Source organism: Engystomops pustulosus, chromosome 8 (assembly GCF_040894005.1).
Source record: "Engystomops pustulosus chromosome 8, aEngPut4.maternal, whole genome shotgun sequence".
Lineage (NCBI taxonomy): Eukaryota > Metazoa > Chordata > Amphibia > Anura > Leptodactylidae > Engystomops > Engystomops pustulosus.
The window spans coordinates 110,567,037-110,589,592 of NC_092418.1; the positions used below are offsets into that span (position 1 = coordinate 110,567,037).

The 22,556-nt window shown below is 41.6% G+C and overlaps 1 protein-coding gene across 6 annotated transcripts in view; it reads left to right on the forward strand.

The window, feature by feature from the left end:
• The window catches only part of LRP1B (LDL receptor related protein 1B), a 1,123,330-nt gene that overhangs the window by 760,720 nt on the left and 340,054 nt on the right, over positions 1-22,556 (forward strand). For all 6 annotated transcript variants that reach the window (XM_072122223.1, XM_072122226.1, XM_072122225.1 and 3 more), the window contains exon 33: positions 14,922-15,062. In XM_072122223.1, the coding sequence (XP_071978324.1) occupies positions 14,922-15,062 (141 nt within the window). The remainder of the gene's footprint in view (positions 1-14,921; positions 15,063-22,556) is intronic.

Below are 22,556 nucleotides of genomic sequence, written 5' to 3' on the forward strand. Positions count from 1 at the left end.
GATTGCAAATAGTGTCCTACCTGCAGGCAGGACATTCTAGAGCAGGAGGAGCTGAGCCGATTTTGCAGTGTTCTATCTGCAGGCAGCATGTTATAGAGTGGGAGGGGCTGAGCAGATTGTACATAGTGTCTTTCTTCCAGGCAGCATGTTATTGAGCAGGAGGAGCTGAGAAGATCGTACATAGTGTCTTTCTTCCAGGCAGCATGTTATAGAGCAGGAGGAGCTGAGAAGATTGTACATAGTGTCTTTCTTCTAGGCAGCATGTTATAGAACAGGAGGAGCTGAGAAGATTGTACATAGTGTCCTATCTGCAGGCAGCATGTTATAGAGCAGGAGGAGCTGAGAAGATTGTACATAGTGTCCTATCTGCAGGCAGCATGTTATAGAGCAGGAGGAGCTGAGCAGATTGTACATAGTGTCCTATCTGCAGGCAGCATGTTATAGACTAGGGGAAGCTGAGTAGATTGCACATAGTGTCCTATCTGCAGGCAGCATGTTATAGAGCAGGAGGAGCTGATGAGTTTGTTCTGTTCCTGTTCCTAGTCTCCCCATTACAGTGTCACTCTTTTGTCATACTTACTTTAAAAGTGTCAGAAAAATGAGGCATTTGAGTTATTGGCACAAAATTAGAACCGAATCCTCTCGTAAGCAGATTGGTAATTCTTCCACCGTGTGTATAACTAATTAACTTGTAATGTGTAATGTGACACTTACAAGATTGGTCTGTTATTGAAATACCATATATACTCGAGTATAAGCCTAGTTTTTCAGCACAAAAAATGTCCTGAAAAACCCAAACTCGGCTTATACTCGGTTTTTGGGGTAAAATGAGGGTCCTCGGCTTATACTTGGTATAAACGGTAAGTTTAAAAAATATACTATTTTAATAATATAAAATATTTATATAAATGATAAAATCTTCCTTAACAGAAAATTTAAAAAAAGTTAGCGATTTACGTAGAAACAGCGAAAGTTTGTGATGCATATACATTGTGTGAAGCTGTATGGGGCTAATAAGCGCAGTGTGACGTGTGACTCCTGATGTTCTCTCTGCCTCTTCCTCCTCTCTGACAGCCTAACTACATGCATCCTGGGATCTCATAAGCTGCCCCCCCTCCCCCCATATCGCTCCATTGTGGAAACAAAGAGAACAGCTCCGTGTGCAGCCTCTTCTCAACGGGAATCCTTCTGTTATTTTTCTATTAAAACATTGTCTCGCTGAGAAGACCCCCCCCCCCCTGGCTAGACGAGCCGGATGATAGATTTTCTTCTTTCTTACTTTAGCAATTTATTTATGCATTTGTTTACGTAGACTCCATTAATGACGAGATGTTTTTGTTCTCCGTGTTATAAAATTAACAAATTAATTTTTTTAAAAAAATTCTGCATGTGAAAAAAAATGATTTTTGTGATAGGTTTAGGAATATTTTACATAAAAAATATTTTTGAAATAAAAAAATCAAAGCATTCAGACATTGTTATAACCTGTCGGCAGATTCATGCTGTCCTAGCCGTAGGCTACGTGACTTACCGATAGGTTCCCTTACTACAACTATCATAATTAAGTTTTATTCTGAAAACCCTTTAGCAATTTTGGAGAATTTTGGAGTAGGGAGTCTTGTGGGAGACTCCCTACTGTCTCTACCCTCCCGGCTTTTCTTCGATTGACTAGATGTAATATGCATTAGGTGTAGATCTGTCTTTCGAGGGGAATTGGGTCAAGAGAAGCCAGAGGGGCGTTTGTCTAGCAGATGCGTCTTCCCCAAAATGGTTGAAAATTCATAAAACTTGCAAAAATTTGTTAAGACTATTTGGTAAGACTTTTTCTGTTTGTTACGACTTGTTAAGACAATTTAAATTTAATTTTTCACTTTTTTTGGGTTTGATTGGGTGAGCTCCATGCTACGTACGATGCTCCACTCTACCTAGATAAATCCTTGCCCCTTCCAGCTTGACAAAAATATAACTGGTGAGAAAAGCATAAAAGTCAAAAATTCTGAGCAAAAATTTGAACAAAGTTGGCGTCTTCCAATGAGTCATTTTTTACAGCACAACACAAGAACGTGTTCCACTGTTATTGAGTCATGTCACGCTACTGGTAAGTTATTAAAGGGGTTGACATTCAGTTTCATTATTCTGCGATATATATATACATTATTTCAATTAGATGTTATCAAAAAATGTTTACCTATATGAAGATAATTTCTCATAAATGTAGTGATGTGGTCCCTTGGAAACAAGACTGACTCCTTGGATACGACCATCTCTGCTGGAGGGATTGCACAAAGAAACAAGGTTTTGTATATGTAATGCCCGGGAGTTACTGCATGTACCACCTCCGTCCTGTGGTAATGATCGCTGAATCCAGGTGGTCAGGCAGAACTCCGTGTCTGGCCACTGCTGTCAAAATGTGAGGAGGTCGTATCCAAGGAAGCTATCTTATTTCTAAGGGAAAACATGGCTACATTTATAAGAAATTATCTTTACACCGGAACATTTTTTTAAATAACATCCAAGAAGAAATGTTTGCATATGGCCAATGAATTTTATATAATGTGAATGCCCAGATGGGAATGCCCATTTAGGGGTTCTTAAAAAGTATTTTATCCTGCCAGCAGGAACTCTAAGGTTCCCTTTAAGGGAAATCCACCATCTGATTTGTAGAGGTTAAAAATCTGACCCCCAGCACACATTTATAAAAGAACATCACCGGCTTATTGATGGTAAAAAAAAAAAATAATAATTTTATGTCAATTAGCCTAAAGGACTCAAGAGGGCATTCCTGGAGCCCCTCAGGGTTCTGGCATCACATCCCTCTCTGAGTGCCTCTAACTACCTGCTGACTGTTTGTCTCCTTCTACCATCTTCCGACTGATGTTATCGTGAGGGCAGGAGGAGAAGCACTGCAGGGGAGGGGGGTATGTTGCCAAAACCCAGAGGGGCTCCACTAACATCCCCTGGAGCCCTTGAGTCTAAGTTACATTACGTATAAAGTCTTTTTTTTATTACAAGGAATGGGCCTGGAGATTATGGCGGTGGGCATATTTTTAACCTCTACAAATTACTGGTCATGCGGTGTAGAGGTTAAATTGATGTTGTAGATTTCCTTTAAGAACATAAAATTGATTAATAAAATCACAGTAAGGGACTGCATTAAATGTGTTGGAACGGTCTTACACTTATCACCCACCCATATAATCGCAATAGTTTGCTGATAGATGGGAGTTCAACCAATGGCATTGCCTTCGATCTGATACTGCGGTCCTGGGGTCCATGTGGTGGGAACATTTCTCCATGAAACTTTGTGAGAATTCGAAAGATAGCAAAAGAGTACAGATCTCTCTAGTTATGGTTAAAGGGGTGTTTAAATCTGAATACAGCAAATTAGAGGGGATTCACCAAACAGCAAAATTACCGATGGCCAAAAACGGCATCGGTAACTCACTTGAGCCAATGATTGTCTAACACAACATTTGTCTCAAAATACCGGGACTTGGTAGTTGGGGAAGAGAGTGGGGGGGGGAGTCAAGGAAAAGTAGGTCCACCTTGGACATCCCAATTCATTTTGTTTAAGAATAATTACAATAAGGCACCCAGCAATGTTTTTCTAAACCTAAGCTCATGCTTTACCTATAGTTTAGCAGCGACAAATCTTAAAGCAGCAGTTCACAAAATATAAAAAAAAAAATATATGAATTCCTAAGCACCAGCCTTAGGAGTATTGGTGCAGAAAGAAATAGTGCGAGTCTCCGGGGAGTTTTTTTGGACGTTTGTTCTATCATAAAAGAGTTTTCCTGTTGTTTTCAGAATTAATATGGGGAAACAACATATCTGGTAGGCGCCTGAGGCTGAGCCTGGGGGAGAAGGTGGCTGCTGAGGCTGCGTAAGGAGGTTGCATTGCAGCATTCAAAAACACCAGGAGGAAACATTCCCTTTATATTTCCAATTCTTCTGAAGGCTTTCTCTACCGTTCCCCGACCTTATGCTGTATAGTACATCAGTGAGGACTACTCCTGCAGAGTAAATACAGTACGTTCAGATGGAAGGGAGGGATGTTGTGTGGGGGAGGAGTGGATTTGTCAAAAACGCCATTGACCCCAGAAGTACAAAAAGCCAAGTTAAAAAAGTTACATTTTCACCGTAAACTTTCTGCTAGGACCAAACTTCAGCAATGAAGCCACTCAAAAAACCTGCCTATTGCATCTTTACCATCGAAATCTGCCACATGTTTCTGTCCTGTTGGGGCACGTTTACCTAGCCGTCCGCTCTAGTTCACTCAAAGTGCATTGTTTGAAGAGGTTGGTGCTAGCAGATTCGTGAGTTTTTGGGTTTGGTACCGAAACAGAACTTTCAGGTTTGATTTCGATCAGCAGAACCTTAATGAGTCTTCCAATACCAAGTAAAGATAAATATTTACTTATCAAGATTTCAGTTTCAGAACTGCTTTTCCCACCCATTTACAGGCACTTCTGTCTTGACCAGAAGTATCAATGGTTGTAGGATCCATTGGAGCCAATTAGTGGTCTCCTCAGATCCTGGTGCCATTCCTTGCTCTATTTCACCAAAGTTGGCTGAACCCCTGAGTCGCAGCAGTAGGTCACATGATCACCAACACTTTGCAGCATACAGGACATTGGAGCTATAAACCTCCATAAATTCATACAAACCCTCTTAAAGCTTTCCATAAATGGCTCCTGATTTTTAGAGTACGGGAAAAAAAGAGATTAACTACGCATCTGAGTCGAGGACATGATAAAAGAGAGAGAACAAAAGTCTCAATGACAAAAAATGACTTTCCGATTTTGCTTGCATCAGGTAAATTGTGGACCTTACACAACAGAAGTTTACATCCAACAAAAGACGGGACAGCTTCACCCATGTGCACCTAAATTTTCTAACCCATCAGTCTCGTAATTAGTATTACACTATTCATTATGTTAACAGTAATATATGAAATATATCTAGGCATCGTGCCCAGCACTAAGTACGGCTCGCAGTTGACTTCTGTAAGTGCTCAAACCTCCATTAATGAAAACTAATTGCTCATCAGATGGCACATTACGACGGCTTTCCGAAATCTCAAAAGTGAAATGTACTCCATATCAAAGGCAATCTTCCCACGTCCCAAAATAATGCTAATACCCCATCTAATCGTCCATGAATATGTATAATTTTTTATTGGGAACATTCAAAAACTTACCAAAAAATACAATAATAATAATGTTATTGGAATTAGAAGCGCAATAATGACTCTGTTTGATATTCCAAATGTTTTGTTTGTCCTCACTTAATTGGAGCGGTCGGCATGATTTTCTTTGTTTTCTTGCATCATATCATATGCTCCGCTTTAGATCCGAACCTTAATTACCCGACGTGTCAAACAGAAAATTATTTTAATGAGCTGTAATGATTTTACTTTAGTTTTTTCCTTTATTTTGAAAGTGCTCATTTAATTCTTCATTTGAATACAAGATGCTTTGAAAATACGAAGAAATCAATTAGGACTTTAAAAAAAATGGAAATGCTTTGCAACTTTTTGAGTTTTTGAATTGAAAGTGATTTTTTTTTTCTTTTCTTCAGTAATTTTTTAGAAAGATGATTATTGGGTTGGTCACATCACCCTCCAGACATCCCTGGCAAATGGTGAATTGCTACCTTGATCATTATCCATGACCGGAGCACTTGCCAGATGCATTTGGAAAGTCTACTAGAACAGTAACTGCTCTCACAGAGAGATTGAATGGGGGTTATTCATGATACGCTGGTTCATGGTGCGCCAGTGTATGATGTTTCCTCTCCAGCATGCCCCATAGCTCCGGACTGCTCTGGTCTACTGATGAATCCGGTAGGCTGTTGTGTCCATCAATAATTCTATGCAAAGCCCTGCCTAGTGTAGAATTACGCTTTATCCTCGCCAGAACAGTCTGTAGCTCATGTGCAGACACTAGGCCGGAACATCCTGTACCAGCCCACTCCTCCACCAGGAGCACCTTCCTTCATACTCCTCTATGCCCACTTGATGTGGAGGTGGCATAAGGAGAGAAATAATCATAATTCCTGTTCTTCCACAAGGAACTGTGATTATTTCAGGGCCAGTACCCCAAACTAACTGCTGTACATGCCCTAATAAATATACCCCATTAAGATAGGGATAGAAATTACCTTTGTAAAGTTAAGACCACATATTTATCACCACATATTTGTGGCAGTAAAACTTTTTGATGTTTTAGTGTAGACTGGATTGAGTATTTCCATAGCTGATTAATTTTTCGGTGTGTTGATAATAAGGCACCTCACGTATTGACCTCAGTTAAGTTGTGACCTCGGTGCCCAGATCAGTTGGTGCCAATAGATGTGCCATACAAAGGATGATAATTAGTGACGATCACACCTGTGCGGGTCCGCTCCAAACATTATGGGCATAAGTCACTAAATCTGGCAGACAGACAGACAAATCGGGGGGCATGCCGTTGAACAAATTCAGACAAATTTAACTTTAAAATTGTGTCGCAAGCCAAGCACTTACATGCACCGAGAGGAAGAAGGTGAACTCTGGGGACTTGAGCAGGGAAGCGACACCTGCAGGATATCGGGCGCACGATCGTCATGAATGGTGGCAGAGTTCATCCTTGTCGGACATTCTGGATCAGCGATGGCGCAGGTGAGTAAATATGCCCCACAGTGTCAAGAAATCGTCTTGACACATACATCTACATATAACCTAAGAAAAGAAGAGCAGAATCATTTTTTTCATTTTGCATTTGGCAATTGAGATACATTTGGCACAGTTGGTGCCTGTTTAGACTAGCTTCACCCTACCTACCGAACCTGTGATTAAATCTGCCTTATGGAGTGCTTATACGTAGGATTGAATATATTGCATGCCGGTTACATCTCTAAATTACTAGTCATTCAATGTCACCTTCAGCTCTCCTACTTTTCATTTGTCACACTCTGTATACTTCTAGAGCGTTCTATACACAATGGAAGGTTACTCATACGTAGGATCAGACTACTTGGCTGTAATTGAACTCCCTCGCATGTCGTCGTACTCTTGTTATCCAGCACATACTTTAAACAATGTACATAACTATTATTGCCAATGATGTTCTTCTCCTTTGTGCATTCCCACAATCTGCAATGCTCATTTAAGATCACAAGGACCTTGCTGCAGGGAAGTGACTTGCTGCCATAAACCGAGTGTCATTGGCTTTGTTTAGCTGCGGAACATAGAACCTTGCGCGCATAAAACTGGCACAACAGCTGCCATGATCAGAAAGTGAGGAACACAAAGTGAAGAGTGTGTGTCGGCTAATTGCTTCTTTTTGTGTAATCAGTTTTCTATTTGCACTTAATTACTACGGTACATTTGCCCTTTCTTAATTGAAAGAAGATAAAAAGCATCTTAACTCAAGAAAAATAATTACCTCAATTTAGATGAAAACAGAAAACAGATTTCATGAATCATATCTGTATGTTTATTTCCAGCCTGCATCTAGTTTACATCCTCTAATAGTCCTCAGGATTAGCCGTAAACCTGTTTTATCATCTCACTTATGAGCACTAATGATCTAATGCACAATAACTGAAGGAGGTTTCATCGGCCTACCTGTCAACAAGCGTCTGCGGGTCATAAGAGCTCGAGCAAAGCGGAACAAAATCAGGTTTGTCAAGAAATACGGTCTGTTACGTGAACTCAATGTATTCTTTCAAAAAGACCTTTATGTACTTGTACATGTGTATTTTCTTGTTTGTATCGGCATTCTTATGGTGTAAAGGATCGTTTATTGGGTAGACTAGTACGAGAAAATACATGTGTACAAGTACCTGATCCTTGAAAACCCGCCACTCTTGGATGGCGAGCTGGAATCTCGTGGCCAGCAACATCCGACAACACCAAGCAGAGCAAAGCCCAGTCTGATAAGCTCCATTGTTACTGACACCAGGTGAGAGTCACTCCATATGACCATATACCACCTGTTGTACTCCTAATCTTGAATCTTCTTGCGCTTGTTTTTCAGTCTTTATATACGTAGAGTTCCTCCATTAGTCATAATTTTCCCAGATCACATTCCAAAAAGACCTTTATATAAGTATAATTTACATCTTACTTCACCGCGGGAGTTTGAGGGTAAACTATTCTGGCAACTTAAGGGGTTAAACACTGGGGTGCGAGGAATCTGTGAGTAAGACCCTATATATAGCTAGAGACAGGGTCTTCTCTAGGTATCAGTAGGCCCCTGGGCGACAGAGCCTCTGTGGGCCCCTTTGCAGTGAACTTGTGTGGCGACATTAAAAATTAAGAAACTAAAACAGACTCCTGTTCCCTAAATTATTCAGTAGTTTATCATATCAAACAGCCCCCCTCATGGTTATTTTATATAAGTCCCACTCAGCCAACTGATTCCTAATGTACAGCCTTATGTGGTCCCCCCAGCAGCTCTGGGCCCCTGCACTTGCCCAAGTTTGCCAGCTGCTGGCCCCGGCCTTGGCTAGCATAATGATCACAAACAACCGGTTGCCTGTATAAAGACATAAGGGGATATTTATCAGGGCCTAGTCAGTGGCGTAGAAGCCCTGAAATAATCGCAAATGCAAACTTATTGCTAGCCCTTACGATTATTTTCCCCAATCTGTCACCTTCATCCCAGTGGGGGGCAGCCAGGTCAGCAGTGGACGCGGCCCAGCAGGGAGTGGGCCGGCACGGGCGTTATTGTCCCCACGCCTGCGCATTCGCTGCACCCGGTGAATTTTTACACGTCAAAAGTCACCAACTTTGGTTATTTGTATGCCTGGTGTAGGTGCTGCGCAGCACCCCACTGCGCCAGCGAGCACCGGCGTATGATATATGACCCCCATAGTCTTTGTATTCGAAGAAGATACCGAAATATGAATTGATTCATGGGACAAGGAGCAAAAATATTTTAAGTCCTCGGTTCAATTCTCTAAATTAAACACTGTGTAGATTATATGGGATGGGATAAGTAGAACTCTAAATCGGAGAGGAGAAAGGGAGAGAACATTTTTTTGTAGTTTATACTTCTAACCGTGGAGAAAGGTGTTGTTGTTTTTTTTCTACATGTTATATTAAATTATATTTCACCCTCTAACTCTATATGTAGACCCAGCCTGATACTTTGGGTTTATTTCAGGTTTTCCTTCTTCGTAAGTACAGATCTCATTAGGTGATTAGTAAGATATCTCAGTCTCCGCAGTCTTCCCTCATCTATATTCGAGGCGGCTGGACGTCGCGCAGGCAGGTCACATGGTCTGATCTAGAACAGGGCAGCCAATAATTAGTCCCACTGTACATATCCGAGCGCTGTCTGCCTGGATTCTCACTGAGAAGTTTTCCAGCGCTCACCAGAGTCGGATTATTATGGAAGGTTTTATAGCAGGTTTATCTATTATTATTATTTCAGAGGTTTCACTAATAAAATCAAGTTGGAAAAGACTTCTCTTTCCTTTATCTTTGAGTTATTGTATTTGCATTAGTTATATTATAGTACTGGTAAAATTATATTATAGTACTGCTATACTTACATTATAGTACTGCTATAGTTACATTATAGTACTGCTATAGTTACATTATGGTACTGCTATAGTTACATTATAGTACTGCTATAGTTACATTATGGTACTGCTATAGTTACATTATGGTACTGCTATAGTTACTTTATGGTACTGCTATAGTTACTTTATGGTACTGCTATAGTTACATTATAGTACTGCTATAGTTACATTATGGTACTGCTATAGTTACTTTATGGTACTGCTATAGTTACATTATAGTACTGCTATAGTTACATTAGAGCTGATCAGACTGTATATAATCACTTATCTGCAGGCAGTATGTTATAGAACAGGAGGAGCTGAGCCGACTGTACATGGTGTCCTATCTACATACAGCATATTATAGAGCAGGCGGAGGTGAGCAGACTGTATATAATGATCTGCAGGCAGTATGTTGTTGACCAGCAACTGAACAGACTGTATATTATGACCCTGTAGGTTTGATAGAACACATGAAACTCTGTCACTCTTAAATCTACAGAAATGAGGACACATAAGAGATTTTTCCAGTATTTTGCCCGTTACTTGCATCAGTTACCCACAGTGTTCCTAGAAGCTCAATACACCAACCTATAAATTAAGTTGCATTAGGATCATATCTGATCATGAGAAGCCCACGCTGGGATTTACTGTAATATCCATTCGCTAACCTGTTGCCATGGAAATTTCATAAAATATAATTGTATTTATTTACGGCTAATTCCGGCTGTCATCCCGTCATGTGAAAATGAATCTTGTGTTGTTCAATTTTATTCTCGTCCTCCCCCCCAGTTCCTGAATGCGATATTCAATCAAGATCCGGTGGAAATAGAGTTGCGCTGCGTTATTGTGCGTCGGATGTTTTACAGCGGTTACATCATTTCATTTCCCATCGCTAGGATTCCCTATGGTGTCTATGCGGACGCTCCATTCATTCCATGGCCATTTGCTTCTATAGATATTCGGCCCAACTTTGTGAATAATTGGTCTATTATGAGTTCAATATCCCATCTCTTATCCATCTTGGTCAGTGCGATCTCATTTAACCTGCCATCTCCTTCCCTACTCGCCGTCTCTGTAGGTAGCATTTTACATTTGTCTGTGTCAAGCGGCAAAGCTTTCCTGCAAACTAATGAAAGCGGAGAATACACTTACTGTAACAGAAATGCGGGGACAGCGCAGAAATATTTTCTAGAAATGTCAGGAAATCGATTCCACGGGACGGAACCAGATGCATTCTTTGAAATGCACTTTTCTCGTGGCTATAACAACGCAAAACTTTGTTTACTAATAGACTTTTCTTGTGTGGGCTGGGACATCACTTACTGGGGATGAAGGGGGGTCACATTTGTTAAAATATCTAGGAAGAAAATACACTAAGCAAAAAAAATGTTGAAAAAAAAAACTTGCAGGAATTGTATAACTGTGTGAAATAAACAGTATATATATATATTCAGCCAGAATTATCACAAGCTACAACCATCTGTGATAAGTATATTTTCTGCCTCTTATTAATCACTTTACTTTAACACAATTTTGGCGCAGTTTAGGCGCAATGTTAGATTCGGGCACTTACATGTGATCCTGCTACAAGCTCCTCTCTGCTTCTCCCACAGCCCAGCATGAAGATAACACTCACAGCAGCACCCAGGTGTGTGACACCCAGCACCCAGTGACCTCCTCAGCAGTGGCTTCTCCTGGAGGGGATCCCCCAATGCTGGTCTCCTGCTGCACCCCTGTAATTCTGCACAGTATCCCCCTCAGACATCAGTGGGATCATCCTGTCTACAAAATCCTGCAAACTTCTCTCCTGTCCTGCTCTGAGCTGCGGATTTTGCAGAATGTTTTGTAAATAGAAGGTCATGAACTGTAAATAGAGTCTGCACAGTGTACGTAATGTCTGTACTAGTGTCTGCAGTGTCTGGCTGAGCTCTGCTGCTGGGGATGAGCTGCTCTGCACAGGGGCTCTGTGTCAGCAGTGTCTGTAGTATCTGTAGTATCTGTACTAGTGTCTGTATTATCTGTACTAGTGTCTGTAGTGTCTGTGTCATCTTTACTAGTATCTGTTGAGCTTTGCTGCTGGGGATGAGCTTCTCTGCACAGGGGCTCAGTGTCACTTCTCAGTTAATGCCACCTTTGGGCTGGAGTGCTTTTGTGCCCGTTTTTGCGCCTGAATGAAAAGTCGCAAGTGATGAATATCATTAGAAGCAACAAAACATTGGGATTGGTAGGATAAATTCGGGAAACCTGTTTAGTTTTGCTGCACGGCTTGTTTGCCGTTTAGTCGCAAAAATGCTGCGTTAGTATGAAGAGGCACAAAAACAACAGAAAAAATGAGTGATGTGGGCCACAGTAGAACCATACATTGATTAATATATAGATAAAAACCATAGATTGATAGATATTGTATTTTGATAGATACCATAGATTGATAGATACCATAGATTGATAGATACAGTAGAGGGATAGATACTGTAGATTGATAGATCACATACATTGATAGATTGATATATGTTGAAGAATGAGCAAATTAACAAATTCTGCAGGGGTGATGTTGCGTAATTCTCTATTTTCATAATGAAGAATTCCTCTTATGGTGGGGTCTTTTGGAAGAGCAGTCTTCTAGAAACATTATAACACCTGTCTCGTCATCATCCTCTGTTTCTGATAGGAACCGGTATTTTTGAGCCTTTCTGGAACAACTGTAGTGTGAACAAGGGTTTAGCTTGCTATGTTGTTTGAATTGTTTTGCACTACAGCCGTCTCTTTCCTAGAGCATTAGCTCTGTTTTAATTGACAGAGCCTCAAACTAGTCACCTGCTCGCTCTGCTGTCTGGATCTCTGAATTCTGGCCCAATCACTATTGAGTCCGGGGATCTGAATCCTGCCCGCTCCTCCTAAATTGTTAACTTCTTTTAGCTTATATGCTTGCTCCTTACTGTGATCATTGTTTTCCTGGTTTCCTGACCTTTGGTTCTTGTTCAGACTTCTCTTCCATTTTTTGTGATTTTGTACTCTTGGCTTGGGTGCTTATTTGTTTTGAATTTTTTGTCCTTGTCCATGTGTTTTGCACTTTATCATAAGGAGGGATTGTCGACCAGTTACTGGTCACCACTTGGTGTGGTTTTGTGCAAGGGCGAGATTATGAACCTCACTGACTTGTCCATCTTCCGGTACTGATCTTCAGGAAAGTGGATCATCTTTGGGGTCTTCTTTATAAAGAGTTATTCACCTGTAGAGGTGGGCTTATGGAGATGTATTACTACACTGAGGTCCTCTTATGGAGATCTGGGCTTTAAGAAAGCTGGTCTTATAAAGTGGAAGAGAAGACGTGTATTAAACCCCATCTCTGCCAGTTACGTGGCCACTTTGTGCGTGATGGAGCATGGAGCGGGGAATGCATGAGACTATATCTAAAATCTTTGGCAGGTCAGACCTGGTCTGAACAAGTTTGACCTGGCAGAGGTCCAATCTGGATCTACAAATAGTCCAAGTCTCTTAGTAAATTTGTGCCAACATGTGCCAGTTGGGGGAAATTTAAGATTGTTCTTTAGAATGCCAGTCTTTTAGAGAGGTGGTTTTCTACAGAGGTGATCTGGACACATTAGAACATATTAGGGCACATTTACTCCTGACGTCCTGACGTATTCCCCAAAAGTGCATTGTTCGTCTGGAATGCACTCTGCCAGGAGTGACTAAGAACGTGCGCCCGATATCCTGCATGTGTCACTTCCCCGCTCAGGTCCCCGGAGTTCACCATCTTCTTCCTGGTGCATGTAAGTGCTTAATCTTGCAACACAATTTGAAAGTTAAATCCCGCTCTCAGTCTGAATCAGTCGGATCGCCCCCCGATTTCTGTTGCATGAAAGCAACGCAGCTGCACCACAATCCAATCGCTTGCAACACAATCCCCAGTTAAATACCTGTCACAGCCGTGCAAATACCGAAAACATTGAAAAATTCCGACAAAAGTGCGTCCGCCAACTCTTAGTAAATAATCCCCATTGTGTTTCATAGACTGAGATGGTTGCATAACTTTTATTTAATGCTGATTTTTTCTCTGTTGTATTTGTGTAAAATCAACTCTTTTAAAGATTTGTCGATTAACTATGCAAATGATCACCACTGAGAGGTTGAATATTCATTATCCCTTTATTTATTGCACATCATTAGTGGTGTTCAAATAAGCATCAGTCATTTCCATTAAATATTTAAGGCAGGAAAATGTGAGCAGGAAGTGGCGGGGATAATGTTCTGCAGGTGAAAATGATTGATATGATGCATTAAACCTGATCCTGGCAGCTCAGATCTGAAGCATCTTCAAAAACGATGATGTACTACAACAGTCACAGGGTCGTAATTTCAGTCCTTGTTATATCCATTAGCTTTCTGCAGAAACTGAGATACCACTAGAGAAAAAAGGGGGCAACTTTACCTTGTATCTTCTGAAGTTTTGAAGCTAACAATTCATAGGCAACAGTCAAGAACATTGGGGCAAATTTACTTACCCGGTCCTGTCGCGATCCCACAGTGCGTTGTCCGACAAGGATTCTGGTCTGCCGCGATTCACTAAGATCGTGCAACCGAGTTCCTGCATGTGTCGCTGCTGCGCCAAGGTCAGCCGGAGTACACCTGCTTCTTCCTAGTGCATGTGAGTGCTTGATCTTGCGACACAAATCCTTTTTTAAATTCCGCGGTTTGTCCGAATCCGTCGGGTTGTCCGATGGCCCGCCCTCAGTTTTCTGTTACGTGCAAGCCGGCGCCGATGTGCCAAAATCCCATTGCGTGCGCCAAAATCCTGGGACAATTCGTCGCAGAATGGAAAGCATCAGGAAACCCTTAGTAAATGAGCCCCATTGTTCTTCACTAGTGATGGACTGGTCCATTGCTGTCCTTAGAATTGTCTTCATCAATGGTGGTAACCCTTTAGGACAACCTCGGTTAGCCTTCACTATTACATATAAAAATATAGTCACAGAACAAAGTTCCCCACATAAGTCAGAGCAGAGTGCACTGTGGTGGCCATGCTCCAATGGTCCATCATCGATCTCAATGGACCAGACTTGCGTCTTTCTCGATGTAGTGACAACTTTACACTTGACTTGACCACTGTAATTATCATTGATATCATCATTTTAAAGAGAGACCTCTGAGGATCAGGGCACATTAGTGGAGGTATGGAATGGTAAAATTGAAGTGTCCATCCTTTGTGTTAAGTGTCCGACCATTCTCTAGAAGAAAAGGGCTAGTTTCCGATGTACCTTGACCAGATCAGTCATCCCCGATCTTGTAAGGCTTTTCACACTGCTATAGTTAATATAAACCACAATCCACACATGGTTTGACAACATTGTTTCAATATTTTCCAGATAACAAACTATGGTGGGCTGACCAAAACCTTGGCCAAGTTGGAACTTGCAATAAGAAAGATGGCAGCAGCATTTCAATAGTAAGGAACAAGACTGCGGGAGTTGTTCACATGAAGCTCTACGATAAGGATGCCCAGCAAGGTAACTCTGAATTTCCCATTCTACTAATGTTACTGAGAAGTCATTGTTGTTAGGAATAAATTGTAATCACAATATAAACTATCTCGACTACTTTGTATATTGTATCTGCTCTATCAGCTTGACTGAAAATGATAAATAATGGTGAGAGTCGTATCTAGACTCCACTAGTATTGGATCAGTTCCTCAAAAACCAAAAATTTGGGTAATTGAGTTCCAAGTTGCCCGTTCCTTATTCTTCCCCCTCGATAGATTGAGAAAGTCGAGAGGCCCTAATATATATATATATATATGTATAGGTGGTCCCAACCTTAAGGACACCTGACTTACAGATGACCCATAGTTACAGACAGACCCCTCTGACCTCTGGTGAAGCTCTCTGGATACTTTACTATAATCCGAGACTCCAATAATCAGCTGTAAGGTGTCTTTAATGAAGCTTTATCGATAATCCTTGGTCCAATCACAGAAAAAAAAAATTGAAACTCCGATTGTCACTTGGGCAAAAAAAAAAAATTTGTCTGGATCTGCAATTATAAAATATACAGTTTCGACTTACATACAAATTCAACTTAAGTATACACCCAAGGAACCTATCTAGTATATAATTCCGGGGACTGCCTGTATATTGGATGGTATACCAATCCATCACCGTAATTGGGGTGTTTGGCGGATTTTCTTAAAATGTATTTTTAGTCCTTTAACAATATATAGAAAAGAGCTGATGACTCTGATGAAGACCTGATGTAAAGTAAGATGGTTTGTAAGCCGCTCAAAATAAAAAATAATCTTCCCCATCACCATGGACACCTACTCTGCACACACGGACATGCAGCCCTCATTCTCCGGCCCAGCCATTCTTACTATTTTCTTGAATAATTGCCGATAAATATCCCCATTTATTTAGTTTCCAGGTTTTAATCACCGCAAGAAAGTACAACAGATCAATGAATGAGGCGGCTGTGACTTGGCCGAGCGCCCGTTTTTGTCTTCAGGATCCTAAAGACCATTATCAGTGTGTGAGCGCATCCCAGATCAAATATCCAGCGCGCTTTGCATAATCTATCCCAGTTTAAACATTGCTTTAGCAGCTCCTGATATAGAAGAGTTTATATATAGATCACCTTGATTTCAGGTTTAGTGCCGGGGATGCAGCTTAATCTTCTTGGCCTATATAAGAGTAATATATTTTTCTAACTAGGAGGCTGAGATTCTCACAATAGCTGCCGCTGTCAGACGCGTCCAGCAGTTTTACCGATAAAACCTCATTTTAGAGTTTATCTTACAAATTCAGCTCTCAATCTCGTCTATTCTTCCGTCCATCTTTATTTTCCCACCCGGATGCATTATGTTTGGCTTTTGGGTTGGTATGAAGCTATAGGGGAGTGCAAAGGTACCGGAAGCACCGGAAACTTGATGGCATAGACGGTTTAATGGTCACTCGACAAAAAAATGTAAAAAATTCAATGGTACGGAATAAGTGGGGAAACACTGTTGCTTGTTAGGATTCGTTGGGGCTGATTTAAAAGGGTATTCTCTCATCTGGGCATTCAGATTCCGTTTCATTAATCTGCCCAAAATATGAACATTTCTTCAATTAAATGTTCCTGTGTGAAGATTATTTCTCATAAATGTAGTGATATGGTGTCTTAGAAACAAGACTGTATCCTTGGATACGACCACCTCTGCTGGAGGGATTGCACAAGGGAACAAATAGTTTCTGAATATTAAATGTCCGGGGGTTACTGCAGGTCCCACTGCCGTCCTGTGGTAATGATCACTGAATCCAAGTGGTCAGGCAGGACTCAATAGCGCATGTCTGGCCACCGCTGCTAGAGTGTGAGGTGGTTGTATCCAAGGAAGCCATCTTGTTTCTAAGGGACAACATGGCTACATTTATGAGAAATTATCTTCACACAGTAACATATTTTTTTAATCACATGCAATTGAAGAAACGCTTACATATGGCAAATTAATTTAATTAAATGTGATTTCCAAGATGGGAATACCCCTTTAACTGTTTGCAACTGAATTTTGTCACAATTCTCAACAAAAATCTGTCTAAAGGATTGTGTACAACATTAAGCAAAATTTCAGACAGTTTTAAGCAATTAGGGAGTCTAAAAAAAAGTGTGGTCAAGAGGTAGGGCATCAAAAAAGGGGGTGTGGTCTAATTTGAAAAAAAATTGCTTCCCCCCACCCCCCCCTCCAACCAAGAGGAAGTGCAAAGATAGACTAGGCTTAAACTATGAATGATTTATTATCCAGTGTCAAGTTCTGGTTATACACCTGTCTCCAAGAATTGTTAACTTATTGACACAAATAGGATGTTTATAAATTAAAGGGGTTGTCCAGCAAATATTTGATGTGGTTTGTGTAAGGAAAAGTTATACAATTTTCCAATATACTTTCTGCAGCAATTCCTCACAGTTTTCTAGATCTCTGCTTGCTGTCCTTCTATAGAAGCTTCTATTTTTACTTCCAGTGGATAGAAATCTGCCCATGTGTTGTGGTGGAGGTGCACAAGCTGTTATTATCGCACAGATCCTATTACCCTATTACAAATTTCTATCCACTGGATGTAAACAAAGAAGCTTTCTATAGTAGCACAGCAAGCAGATCTAGATCCAGAGATCTAGAAAACCGTGAGGAAATGATACAGAAAGTATATTGGGAAACTGGATAACTTTACCTCACACAAACCATATCAAATATTTGCTGAAAGTGGATGACCCCTTTAAATTGGTCATACCCATTAGAAAGCTGTTGCCAAACAGATATCTTAGCCGAATTCCCAATAAAGTTGCACAATCCACTCAGTGAAATTAACCGGAACAGGAAGAGGGGAGAAAGCCCACAGTCATGTTCCGAGAAAATAAAATGGTTTACGATGAATGATGGATCTTCGTCTCCCCTGGCATCTGTCATTGTAAGAGACAGAAGGACACGGAGCAGATTAGATGGTCGGCCAGTCTCAATGATCTTGGAGGGTTTGGCTGATAGATATCTAATTGGGCAGATTTACTTTCCCAGTCCATTCGCGATCCAGCGGCGCGTTCTCCGACGCTGATTCGGGTTCTGCCGGGATTCACTAAGGTCCGTTGCGCCCGATGTCCACTAGGTGTTGCTGCTGCGCTGAAGTCCGCCGGAGTTCCCTGGAATTCAACTCCTTCGTTCCGGTGCATGTGAGTGCTATTTTTGCAACACAATTTTTTTTTTTAATTCCGCAGTTTTTCTGAATCCGTTGGGTTTTCCGAAGGCCACACCCCCCAATTTCTGTTGCATGAAAGCTGGTGCGGAAACGGAAATATTCGGGAAACCCGACGTAAGTGCGGCGTTCGGACCCTTAGTAAATGAGCCCCATTGTGTACAACCAATTGTAGGAGGGGAGGATCTAAACACTTGGCTGGTGTTGAGCAGACCTGATCCACAAAGAATCCTGGCCCGGGTTCAGCTCCATCCTAGCTGTTAGCGCCCACGATCCGTGCTGGCACCATAGTCGTTAGCAGCGTTTATATTACCATAAAAAAGACACATGTCCATCAAGTTCAACCAACATGCAAGCGTCACACTGCACCAACATTTTAGGCAGGATTGTTGCTCTTCAATTACGGTAAGTCTTCGGTAGCAACGATCGGCGTCACAAAATAGCGTCGAGCAACAGTTCTTGCATGCTAATCCTGATGCACCCACCGTCACAACTGTGAAAACGTGATTTTACAAGTGGCATTTAAAAAGTTACTGCTGGGTCTTTGGATCCAGGCTGGACAAGTTCGAATTTTACTAGGTCCACTCATCTCAACCCATGGTCGTAGCTCCTGCTGAACGAAAAAAATAAAAAATTATTTTGCCCATACAATTTCAACTGTTGGACCATTGTTCCCAAAATAATTTGCTTATGGTGAATATGGGGAGATTTATAAGAAGTGTTTGAGAGCAGAACTGTTCTAATTACCTATTGCAACCATTTAGAGGTCCACCTCTTCACCAGGTTCACCTTCTTCGTTCCGGTGCATGTGAGTGCTTGATCTTGTGACACAAATTATTTTTTAAATTCCAAAGCTTTTCCGAATCCGTCGGCTTGTCCGACGGCCACGCCCCCCAATTTCGTGAAAGCTGGGGCTGATGCGCCAAAATCCAATCCCATGCGCCAAAATCCCGGAGCCATTCAGGGCAAATCGGAAATTGTTGGGAAACCCGACAAAAGTGCATGATTCGGACCCTTAGTAAATGAGCCCCACTGTATATAAACGGTGATAATAGGGAGATTATTTGGCATCACGCTATTATCATTTGGCTTGGAGAATTGAATCTTCTAAGACAATGAGGATTGTGATAGAAATGTACTAAATTGTTTAGCAATATTGGCCAAATATGGCCTTTTCCCTCAGGAAATTAGCCTGATCGGCAAAATGCTAAGGATAAAAGTATCAACTTTTCCGAAGGTGTTCAATAAGACGAAAAATCACCAGTTCTGTCTACACATTGGGGCGGTTTTTCCGAATCCGTCGGGTTTTTCGCTCGGCCATGCCCCCTGATTTCCGTCGCGTGCATCCCGGCGCCGATGCGACACAATCCGATCGCGTGCACCAAAATCCCGGGGCAATTCAGGGGAAATCGACGCAAATTGGAAATATTCGGGTAACACGTCGGGAAAACGTGAATCGGGCCCCCATTGTCTGTCTACTATTGCATGTAGGTTCCCATTTATAGTTAAAAAAGTCAAAATATGTCCAGAACATCAGCATGACCGTGTAATAAAATAGCAACAGACAGAAAAATGAATCGTCATTGTGTCTCGTGTCCTGCAGTCACTGACAGGATGGATCAAGTTTTTCTACTGTGCCAATTAGTTGTACACATGCGGTGGACAGATACTCTCCAGATAGTAAAGTAATAAGGATTCTGATCTGAAAATGCAGCCGAGCTCCCGTAATAGGGAAATATTTTAGTATCCATCACATGCCACGTATCAAGCTTGTCGCCCGTGGCCTCGTCTTTCACTCTATAATATAACTGGTCACTGGATTTTATTTAACAAATATTGGAACTTTCCAGCTTCGCCTAATTGCTATTTGACAGCGCTTTAGACTTGTGCTTGTTTCGCATAGTATGGGCTCATGCACACAACAATGTGTTATGGCCCGGAGCTAGCCGCGCAAATGCTAGCTAACTCACAGCCCCGTTACTTTCTAGTGGGCCTGGTGTATGCACTGTGCATCAATGCGACATGGACCTGCTGACTTCCGGGTTAATTTCCAATGGACACGGCCGGTGTGGGAGGAGCTCACATGCCAATGTCTAACTGGCCCCGATCAACAGCACATGGACTGCTGCTTGTGGCCCACAGAATGCACATGTTCATGTGGCCTCATAGTGGTCTGAATACCTAGATAGATTTTTATTGAACTGACCCTGTATTACCATAAGTTCTGAGAGCAGTGACCAGAGTCTGTTGTTTGTGCAGTTTTCTTTCTGTAGCTTTATACCAATGTGTCTTCCCTTAACTTTCCTTGCTTTGACAGCAGACCACTAGAACCCCCATCAATAACTAATTATGTGTTCTTAAATGATTGATGTGGCTGGTCAAGCAGGCATTTCTGGTCCAGCCACTCTCTACGGGTCTTCCAGAGTGCTTTCTACATCAGTAAAAGGAATGGCTTTTATCAAATGCTTCAATCGGGGAAGCGGGTACAAGGGGCACTTTTTCTACCTTCTGATATGGTAGAGGATCAAAAAGTTGGGCTTTCACTGGTGACAACATTGTCTCCTGTATAGCAGCTTATTAAAACTTTTGACTATAGTTTATAGTCAACAGAGCATCTATGGGATTGGTATTCCCAAATTTTGGGGCCTTGTCTCACCATAATGTGATCACGTAGCTGCTATAGGATGTCTTACAATGTCAATGGGGGTAATATACTTACCCGGTCCTGTCGCGATCCAGTGGCGCGTTCTCTGACGAGGATCCGGGTCTACGGTGATTCACTAAGGTCGTGCGTCCGATGTCCACCAACGTCCGCTGGAGTTCACCAACCTCCCGGTGCATGTGAGTGATTGATTTTGCGACACAATTTGTTTTATAAATTTTGCGGTTTTTCCGAATCTGTCAGGTTCTGCGACGGCTACGCCCCCTGATTTCTGTTGCGATTCCGGGCAGAATTCGGTGCAAAACAGAAAAATTCTGGAAACCCGGCAGAAAAATGCCATTCAGAACCTTAGTAAATGTGCCCCAATGTCCCATTGATGCCATCTGAATCCACTTATCTGATGTTTTTTTTTTTTTTTTCAAAAGTGGTAAGACCATAAAAAAACTTAACATGTGGGGTATGACCATTATGTACAGACCAATAGAAGTTCTTCGATATTTTTAGTGGTGAGCTGTCCAATTAAAAACCTATTGGGTATAAAAACCTGTTTGGTACGGGACCCGAACCAGTAACACGTTAACTGTGTAAATGTTTTTCCGTCGGGTTACCCGAATATTACCGATTTGCACCGATTTTCCCTGAATTGCCCTGGGTTTTTGGCGCACACGATCAGATTGTGGCGCATCGGCGCCAGCATGCATGCGACGGAAATTGGGGGACGGGTCCATCGGAAAACCCGACGGATTCGGAAAAAAAAGGCCGTATTTTTTTTAAAAAAGTGTCGCTTGACACGCGCTTACCTGCACCCAGGATAGGAGAGTGAACTTCTGGGAACTCCAGCGGACTTCAGCGCAGCAGCGACACCAGGTGGACATCAGGCGCACTGCCTTAGTGAATCGCGGCCGGACCCGACTCAGAGTTGGAGAACCCGCCGCTGGATTGCGACTGGACCGGATAAGTAAATCTGCCCCTATGTATTATATATCAATCTTGTTTGGTAGCCAAAAATATATAACGCAGTTGCAAAGGCAAACACATATGCATGTTTTTTCATTCCTCCCTATTAATAGATAATAAAGGATGATCAAAAATGTGCACATCCCCACAAATCCGGCACAGAAAAATGCAAGTTATCCAGGACAAAAAGATCTTTTGCCTAAAGCATGAAAGTATTCATAATATTTTTTACACCTCTTGCTCCATTATCTGGTATCCAAATAACACACATTAGAAAAAGGTCAAAATAAAAATCCAATTCCGGCCCTCGCCGTGCATTGTATATAGAGATTAAATGATAGAAGACTACTTTGTGCAATGTTAAGTAAATTGAAATTGAAAGAAATTGCTGTCTTTAGCTCAAGAATATATTGGCAAAATCATCAATATAAAAGACAACCCCATTACCAGAATCACTGCAGGTACCTTAAAAGCTCCATTAGTATGAAAAATGTGCAGTTTAGTGATGTTTAAGGTGCTTCTATTGCTACCTCTCCTGGATTCCCAAGTACAATTAGCCACTTCATTAGTCAAGATGACACCAATCGCAGGAGGATTGGGAGACAATTTGTTATTCAAGGAGACCATGGTTTTGTGGACCGCTCGGAGGGTTCTTTATCTGGACAGCTGC